At 38.2% G+C, this 9,744-nt stretch overlaps 1 protein-coding gene across 7 annotated transcripts in view; it reads left to right on the plus strand.

Annotated features, from left to right (window-relative positions):
* Positions 1-6,914, plus strand: part of Alkbh8 (alkB homolog 8, tRNA methyltransferase) — a 55,924-nt gene extending 49,010 nt beyond the window's left edge. For 6 of the 7 annotated variants that reach the window (XM_006509879.4, XM_006509880.4, XM_006509883.3 and 3 more), the window contains one exon: positions 802-6,914. In XM_006509879.4, the coding sequence (XP_006509942.1) occupies positions 802-1,359 (558 nt within the window). In that variant the 3' untranslated portion in view covers positions 1,360-6,914. The remainder of the gene's footprint in view (positions 1-801) is intronic. The other variant, NM_026303.1, reaches the window with a different exon arrangement.
* The last annotated feature ends 2,830 nt before the right edge of the window (positions 6,915-9,744 follow it).

Consider the following 9,744-nt stretch of genomic DNA (forward strand, 5'->3'; position numbering starts at 1 on the left):
GTCACATATAATAAATAAATAAATCTTTTTTAAAAAAAAAAAAGAATATTTACTCTATCTAGTACTTCTTCTTTGAAGCACTTTTTTTTTTATTGGATATTTTCTTTATTTACATTTCAAATGTTATCCCCTTTCTGGTTTCCTCTTTGGAAACTTCCTATTGCATCTCTCCTCCCCCTGCTTCTATGAGGGTTCTCCCCCATCCCCCATTAATAGTTGCTTTAATATACTCATTTATAATATGAGTCACTATAAAATAATTGAAATGATGAAATATAAAATTTTTAACTTGCATTTTTTTTATTTGTTGTCTCTCTGTGTGTGTATTGATGTGACTGTGCATTTGCCACAGGGTATTGTTTGTTTTGTCAGAGATGAACTGTGAGACTGAATTTTATCCACCAAATGGGTTCTGGGAGTTGATTCAGGTCATCAGGCATTGACAAGAGCATTTACCTACTAAGCCATCTCCCTACCCCAAATTATACAGTGTTTAATTCTTAATTATATTGAATATAGCTGTGTTTTTCTATGACATAACAGAGTTGTACCTAGAGCCTGGTGTCCTTAGGCCACTGAATCTTCTGTTTTCTGCTTGTATTTTATTCCCTCTCACTGTGAATTAAAATTCAGTCAGGTCCAGCCTGCAGACTTGCTTACCAGTGCCTTAGCCAGCTGTTATATGTACAGTTTTGAGCACCAGCAAACAGTTATACATTTAATTGGGTTTCCCCACTTCTTTTCTCTGTCTCCTCAGGGTTGATAAATTACAGTCATCTCATTTTATTGGGTTTTTTTTAGGAGCGCAGAGTGGAAGCTCTCCAAGAACTTGCCCGTCTCCTGAGACCTGGTGGGCAGGCCCTCATTTATGTCTGGGCAATGGAACAAGAGTATAAAAATCAGAAGTCCAAGTATCTTAGAGGAAAGAGAATTAGCCAAGGAGATAAAGATGAGCTAAACAGTGCCACATCTACGGAAGAATTTCTAGTAAATCAAACGCCTGAGGGGGTCAATGAAGACCCAGCATTGTCTGTCAACTCCAGTAGTATCACCAAGGAAGAAGAGTATAAGTCAAGGAAAGTTCCTAATTCTGAACTCCCTATTCATATAAATAGGACCTGCTTTCATTCCCAAGATGTGCTGGTTCCCTGGCACCTCAAAAGAAACCCTGGTAAAGACAAAGCTATTGAACCATCTGGTGTAGCAGGATGTCCTGACCCAAGTCCTGTGTTTCATCGTTATTACCATGTTTTCTGTGATGGAGAATTGGAAGCTTCATGCCAGGCTGTGGGTGATGTTAGCATTCTGCAGAGCTATTACGATCAAGGGAATTGGTGTGTTGTTCTTCAAAAGGTCTGATCACTTATCTGAACATATCATGTGTAAAGAGAAAAAAAAAAGTCAATCTCTTTTTGAAAAGGAAACTAAATTATCTCTTTAAATAAGGAGGAAATTTGGAACAGAGATACTTAGGAAACATTTTTCTCTATTCCCGTTGTCTGACTTCATAAACGTAGGTTCCTCTTACATGCCTTTTAAGTATGGTGTTTGACATTAACTTGTGAAAAGTCTGTGATGTTTGTATATATATAGCATTTGAAGATAAACTTTTGTGTTAAAATCTTTTTATAACTCCAACTTTTGTAGGGTCATATTGAAGCAATTATGTGAGATTTTAATGAAGTGAATATTCCTGGACAATAAGGAAGTATCTGAAGAGCTGGGTGTGGTGGCGCACACCTTTGATCCCAGCACTCGGGAGGCAGAGGCAGGCGAATTTCTGAGTTCAAGGCCAGCCTGGTCTACAGAGTGAGTTCCAGGACAGCCAGGACTACACAGAGAAACCCTGTCTCTAAAAAACCAAACCAAACCAAACCAAACCAGAAAGAAAAAAACAAATATATATCTGAAGTTTTATCTGAAATTGTTTGTTCCAAAAAAAAAAAATTATACTTTCTCACTGCATCTTGCTATTACATTCTGGATGCCTGCCCAGAAACACTTTAGCCAGAAGATTCTCAGTAATTAATAGAAATTTAATTCAACAGATACTCATTAAGCACACACCCTATACTGAGTAGTATTAAATACTAGGAGTGAAGTTGTAAACAAGTAAAAGAGGTTGGGGTGTAGATGAATTGAAGAACCTATGTTTGTCATTGAAGCTCTAGATTTAGTACTGATTACCACAAACACAGACAAACCAGCAGGAAACAAGAACGAAGTACCTAGGGAGCTGACCTTCAAGAAGGGATGGCTGGTACAAGCGAACAAATAAGTAAACATGGTGTGTGTGGTGATCATAAATGCCATGTAAAGAGTATAAAAGTCTTTGAGCAAAAGATTACTTTTCAATGGCAAAAATAACTACTAATCCCGACTAATTTATTACCAGAAATTACTATTCCTGATCCATTTGTCTAAGCTCTAAACACAACTCTAATAGTTTCCTTGAACAGTTAAATTGCAAAAGTTAAAATGTTTTCAGTGAAACCAAACATTGTTCTTGCAGTCACAGTTGGCTGTTTCTTACTCACAGTTTGTCTCAGTTCAGGACAGGGGTTGCATTTTTATCTAGTCAGTGAAACCAAAAGCATGTTCTTGGAAAGTATTAGTAAAATTGATGAATATCTACCCAGACTGAGTATACCAGGGGGAAATTTTTGTGATTTTTGTAATTGCCTCAATTAAAAAAAATAATTAAAAATAACATGTAAATGTTTTAAAACCATCATGTTCTTTAAAAAAATGTTTATAATGAACAATTTTTAAAATTGTAGTAGGATTTTTTAAAAATTCTATTTGCATATACATTTTGTTGTCTATTTTTTTCTCTTTTGAGAGGGTATCTCATATGGTCCAGGTTGACCTCAATCTTGCTATGTAACCAAGGATCATCTTGAAACCTGATTCTCCTACTTTCACCTCTCCAGTCCTGGGGTTACATGTACCATCACAGCAGGCTGAAGTTTGTAAGTGTGTGTGTGTGTGTGTGTGTGTGTGTGTGTGTGTGTGTGTGTATGAAAAAATTAAGATGTTGGTTATATATTAAAGCAGCAGTTCTCAACCTGTAGGTCATGACCCCTTTGGGGGTCAAACGACCCTTTTATGATTACCATTGGAAATAATAAATATTTACATTATGATTCATAATTGTAGCAAAATTATAGTTATGAAGTAGCAACAAAATAAATTTATAGTTGGGGTCGCCACAACATTGAAGGGTCACAGCATTAGGAATGTTGAGAACCACTGTATTAAAGGAACATGTAGACCAGTGAAATGGCTTAATTGGTACAGGAATGTGCCACCAATCCTGACACCCTGAGTCCCCAGAACCTATATATATCCACTTATGCCTATGCATGTGTGTATAAGCATGCAATCACACATACACACGCACAAACACACACGTGCACACAAATACTCATACAATTAAATAAATACCTCCTTTAGAGAAAGGGTTTCACTTTGTAGTTTGACTGTCTTGGAACTAGCTAAATTGAACAGGCTGTTCTTGAACCCACAGAAACCTGCCTGTCTCTGCCAAGTGCTGGAATTGAAGGCAAGTGCCACCATGTCCAGCTAAATACATTTAAAAAAAAGATATAAGATTTTTAGCTATTCCTAAATCAAAATTTGAATATTGTTCTTGTGAATTCAAGTTTCCAAGTAAGCAAGTTAGCCACGTTGACTGATCATAATGAAAGACTCCGAGAGGAACCCCTCGCTCAGGCCTCAGGACAGTAGTGGACCCCCTAGAACTCATGAGAGACCAAGCTTGATTCCATGAGAGACCACATGAGGCTTTATTCGGGGGAAAGCCAGAGCTCTGGGGACAACTCATATCCCACACAGGGGTAGAGGAGTCAACCTCGTGAGGAAAGGGGTCCCAGTTTTTATAGGCTCTCAGGGGGAAAGGAGAAGGGGGGAGTAGGGGGGAGTAGGGAATTTCCAGATCTAAACAATGTCTATTCTCAAGAAATGGGTATGGGAGGGGTACAAGGAAAGAGTCTGGTGCAGGTGTAGCAACTCAGGATTGGCCCGGCTGTGGTTGCTGGGGAGATTTTCCCACTCTTCCCCAGCAAACAATATCACAAACACCTGGCAATGGGCTTCATCAGTGGGCACACACATGGGTTCCAGGAACTGTCAAAACATTGGCAGACACACGGGTTCAAGGAGTGGCCAGAGCATTGTGTAACTCTATTTTTCTAAATCAGTGAAGCTAGTTCTCCTAACAATGAAATCTATCTTGCCAATATCAGGGCTTCTGTGACCTTTTACATTCTGTCAGGATCTTTCAATAAGAACAAAATCTCTTGAAATGTATGTTTACTCATTAGGCTAATTTTAATATTTCCTTATTATTGAATATTTTAGAAATAAACTTAAAGGCAGGCATAGAATTGAGGCAAAGACAGGCATGAGTTCTCGTCTGCTCCGAAGTCTGTGTCCCAGAGTTAAAAACTGGCCTAGGGTTACATAGTGAAAGTGTACTGGCTGTTTTTTTTTGTGTCAACTTGACACAAGCTGGAGTTATCACAGATAATGGAGCCTCTCTTGAGGAATTCCCTCAATGAGATCTAACTGTGCCACACCTATTCCTGTGGAAACTGCATGACTGGCCCAAAAGCTTGGACGCCATTCTGAGGCAAAAAGTTTCACGGAAACTTAGTCTCCTGGAGTCTTGGCATCCCATAGCACGAATGCTCCAAACTTTGTCCTTGCATCAGTCGGTGAACGGATTTGTGTGCTTTCCTTCAGTATCGTTTTATTATAAGAACCTCCAAGGAAAGATTTGACATATAGCTAAGTTAGATTGGTCTCCACCAGTGTACCAATATTCTAGGAAATCGTTGAGCCAACCTTGGGTTTTGAATTTAGTTAGAATGCTACTCATTCAGACGAAATGCCACCAGTGTAGATAGTGAAAGAAATCAGGCATTACAATTTACTAGATAAGAGCTAGAAATCCCAGGGCTAGTTCTACAAAGTAAACTTAGAATAACAGCCAAGTCACTCCCATATACAGGAATTTACAATGGCCTAGGAAGAAGGAAGGTTGTGGTCTAAGAAGGAACTAGAGTAATTACTTAGAATAACAGCTGAGTCACTCCCATATACAGGAATTTAAAATGGCCTACAGAGAAGATGGATTATTCAATAGACTAGAATTGGAACTATGGCAAGGGCATAAAGCCCTTGGCCCTGGCTTCTAAGAATAAGCTGACCTTAGTTGGGCCTGCTTTTTATCCCAGTTGTAAACACTGTCTGGTTCCTTGTAGCTTTTATGTATGCATTTCTGTTTTGTGTAAAGAGTTATTTTGCATCGGGCTACCTCAGTATACCTTGGTTGATCTTAATGTATCACCTAACTTCCTTGTTTTCTTCTGTGATATAAGTCTCATCCTCGCTTTGAGACATTACATTCAGATCCAACACTTTCTCTGCTGTTTGTCACCCTGCTGACTCCTTGCCCAACTGAGTACCGGAACCCTGATTCTCCTGAGGGTTGAGGGACTGACTGAGTCCAGTCCGAGGCACAACTGTAAGGCATTTTTTTCAATTAGCAATCATGGCGGGAGAGCCCCATTGTGGGTGGTGCCATTACTGGACTGGCAGGGGGTGGTGCCATCCCTGGACTGGCAGTCTTGGGTTTTATATGAAAGCAAGCTAAGCAAGCCAGGGGAAGCAAGCCAGTAACATCCCTCCATTGCCTCTGAATAAGCTCCTGCTTCCTGACCTGCTTGAGTTCCAGTCCTGACTTCCTTGGTGATGAAGAGCAATATGGAAGTGTAAGCTGAATAAACCCTTTCCTCCCCAACTTGCATCTTGGTCATGATTTGTGCAGGAAATCCTGTCTTAAAAAAAAAAAAGTAAATCAGACATTCATTTCCATCATTTCTTCTCCTTTGAAAGGGCATCCTGGGGTGTCAGTCAAAAGTATAGGAAGAAATATGTCCATTGACCCTGCAAGGCCTAAATGCAACTTACTGTATGTTTTCTACCAATAGAATTAAGAAGTGTTTGTGAGTTTTTGTTACTACTCATTTCTAGCACTGTCAGGCTGCCTAGCTATACCTTTGTAACTAGAGTTTTCTTGAGACTAAATAGGAACTGCCAGTGTGAAAACCTTGCTAAGTTTCTCCTAAAGTCTTTAGTAGATAACTTTTTTATTTTTTCAAAAAAATTGTCTTAATGCAAGAAAATATAAACAATAATGGCAATTAGCTTTTTTGCATTTATGACTATAATTCTGAAGAATTCTGTAGTTCATAAGGAAAGGATCTTATTATAATTGTGTCTCATACTTGACTCTTGTACTGTATATCAGTTTGTTAATGAAAATACCTCATAGATGAGAGCAACAATAATTTAACTGTGTTCATACCATATTAAAACTGATTTTTGGATGCCCTGTTCAAATCAGAACCCTGTGAAATAAAAGATTAAGAAGCAATAATGGGACTATGGCAATGTGATTTATGTTTTTCATACCTGATGAATTTTAGCTGAAGTTTTTAAAATAAAAGTTGTCATAATCTGGTGGCAGCTGTGAGCCTCCCTTGAGGACTTCCCACACACCTTCATAGCTATGTCTAACCTTAAGTAAATTTGTCTTGTTATATATTGTGGTCTGAATGAAAAATGACCCACAGTTTGTGTATTTAACTACTTGGTCCCAGGTTGGTGGTGCTATTTGGGGAGGTTGTGGAACATTTACGCTGTAGAACCTTGCTGGAGGAAGAATTGTGGAGTACTTTAAGGATTTTTGACCTTTTCCCACTTCCTGCTTCGTGTATGTGGATGAGATGTGATCGCTCAGCTTCCTACTATAGAAATCTGGTGCCATGATGGACTGTTCATTCCTTTGGAACAGTAGGACAAAATAAACTCCTTCTATAAATTGCTTTTTGTCATAGTATTTTCTCACTCAACAAATATCTTAAAAACCTGTGTATCAGATAATATTTTCAAGTCAGATGTTTTTAAAACTGAACTCTACCACTTAGTAGTGGTTAGAATTTGGTAAATACATATCTGAAAGAAAAAAATTATAATACTCAGTTGCAGTTTTATTGGATGGATTACATGAAAGAACACAACTATTTCAAACACTTTTTGCACAAAGGACAGTAAATGCCAGCTTGTTCCATCCTCATCTCCTACCCTAGCTATACACCTGGAAGTAATGTAGTTTTACCTTTCCTCATGTATTTGTGTATGCAGTCAATTTGGCACTGACATTCATTAGTACATCTCTATGATTCTTTGTTGTTAAATTATTGATTTTCCTGTTGCATGTCAGGCATAATTCTTGTTGGAAAAAGTAGTGTATTATGCCCAGTGGTAGTTGTAGAAAGGGCAGTAAGAATAAGCATAATTGAGAAATATACATTATGATCTGAAGTGACATATTTTCCCCATAGGAAAAAAAGAAGTAGATCAGGTTTGGAAGCTAAGAGAGCGAGAAGGCTGGTGGCTTTCAGCTTCTAAAAAATGCAGACAGTTCTCTGAAAGAAGAGGAGTTTTAAGTGAAGATTTGACTGAAGTTGGAGAGTTAGTTATATACTTATATGTGGAAACAGAATTTCAGATTGAGAGAATATCTAGTGTAAAATGCTAAGATAAAGGGCCAAAGTGAAGAACTGCAAGGAGGAGGTGTGTATGTAATAGAAAGAGTGAGACTCAGCCATGTGTTCATGGATTCTCTCCCTTTCCAGTAGGCAGATGACCATTGTTAAATTACCCAGCCTCTGTCATATATACCAATCTAACAAATATTCGTTTTATAATAAATATATTCTGTTGTTTATGTTACTAGAGAACCCATCTACTACATGAATGAAGCAGTATAACTACTACATAAATATTTATATTGTGTTTATAAGTAAGCTGAAGTTCATTAAAATTCATTAAAGAAGGATGTGTGACAGCTGTATTCAAATTTTACTTTATATGCAGTGAACTTGAGTATCTTTAGATTTGTCCTCTTCTAGAGGTCCTTGAATTCTTCTACCATCTCTACCTGAACCCTAGATACTGAGGAATTGTTCCAGTTGGAGACAAGGTCAGAGACAATATAGGATATGCCAAATTTTTGTTGGTTACCATTTTGAGATTACAGGCTCTTTGGACCAAGTGACATATTAGGTCCAATTTGAAGTGAACTTCTGGCTTCTGTGTGAAGATTAGACAATAATTGAATTAAAGGGACCAGTCAGGAAGTTTTTAATGTAATTCAAATGAGTAGTGAGTATTGGTTTGTGATAATGATATGTTAGCATTGGATAGTAAAACAGTATGCTTTGGGTTATAGATTTGGAGGTAGAAAGCCAAAAGTTTCTGATTAATTGGTATGGTGTGAGAGAATAAAAAAGGCCCACAATGTCTTTGTAGTTTCTACAGCCTATTTTTCCAGGGTTACCATTCTTCAGTCTGGATGCAGTTTTGATATCCATTTTTCTCCTCTGTGATATAGGCATAGGCCTTTAGTTTTACTGCCCCAAGCAAATCTTGCAGATAATGCATCAGTAGACAACCACAGCAGTTGCTGTAAGTATAGAAGTTCTACTCATTGCTGAGCAGTGTGTGAAGATAGGAATAAGAAGAACACAGAGCACAGTGCAAAAATTGTGATCACAAATTCATTTAGCAACCATTACACTGAGACAGACACATACATTCAGGGATTCCAAATCACATAGGCAGCTGGATAACAAGCAAATGGTACTCCTTTATTTAAAAAACAACAAAAAGAAGTTGCTTACCTAAGACCCAGACATGCTGAGCATAACATTCAAATGTCCTCTGAAGAAAAAAAGAAAGGCTACTCCAAGCTCTCTTGCTGCCTCACCTGATGTGATGTTGCTCTATTTATAGGTTCCAGAAATCTTTACAAGAAAAAGGAAAAAAAAATCAATGTGGAGGAAGAAAGGAAAAATATAAGACATCATTTCAAAACACAAATCTCATCTTGTTGAACAACAACAACAAAAAAATGCAAGTGAAGGTTGTATTGATTATTAAGACATGAGAAACAAACAATCATTGGTAATAGTCAGAAACTGGAAATAACCCAGATATGCTTCAGCAGAAGAAATAGATAAAGAAAATGGTTCGTTTACACAATGGAATACGATTCAGCTATTAAATTTGAATAGTGAGTTTTGCAAATATCAAATTTGCATCATGAATTTTGCAGGCAAATGGATGAAACTAGAAAATATCCTAAGTGAGTTAACCGAGACCCAAAAGGACATTCATGGTATGTACTCACTGACAAGTGGATGTTAGCCAAAAAGTACAGAATACTAGTGATACACCGCACAGGCCATAAGAAGTGAAACAAAAAGGAAGGCCAAAGTGAGGATGTTTGAATCTCACTTAGAAGGGGAAAAAAATAATGATGGGAGACAGGGAAAGAGGGAGGAACCTGGGTCGGAGAGGGAAGAGGGAGGGGAAAGGGAACAGGACCATGTATGGGGAGAGACAGAAGAGAAACCCAGGAGAATGAATGGAAATATGCAGCTCCTGGAGGTGAGTGGTGGTGGAGAATCTCTAGCAAGTTCCAGAGTCCTGGGATGTAAGAGACTTCTAGGACTCAATGTGGGTAACCTTAGCCCAAATGCCCAATAATGGAGAGATGGAACTTGACTAGTCCACCTCCAGTAGTTAGATAGGGCCTCCAGTGGACAGATGGGCAACCCACCCTCAAAATATTTGACCAAGAATTGTTCC

Source organism: Mus musculus, chromosome 9 (genome assembly GCF_000001635.26).
Source record: "Mus musculus strain C57BL/6J chromosome 9, GRCm38.p6 C57BL/6J".
Classification (NCBI taxonomy): domain Eukaryota; kingdom Metazoa; phylum Chordata; class Mammalia; order Rodentia; family Muridae; genus Mus; species Mus musculus.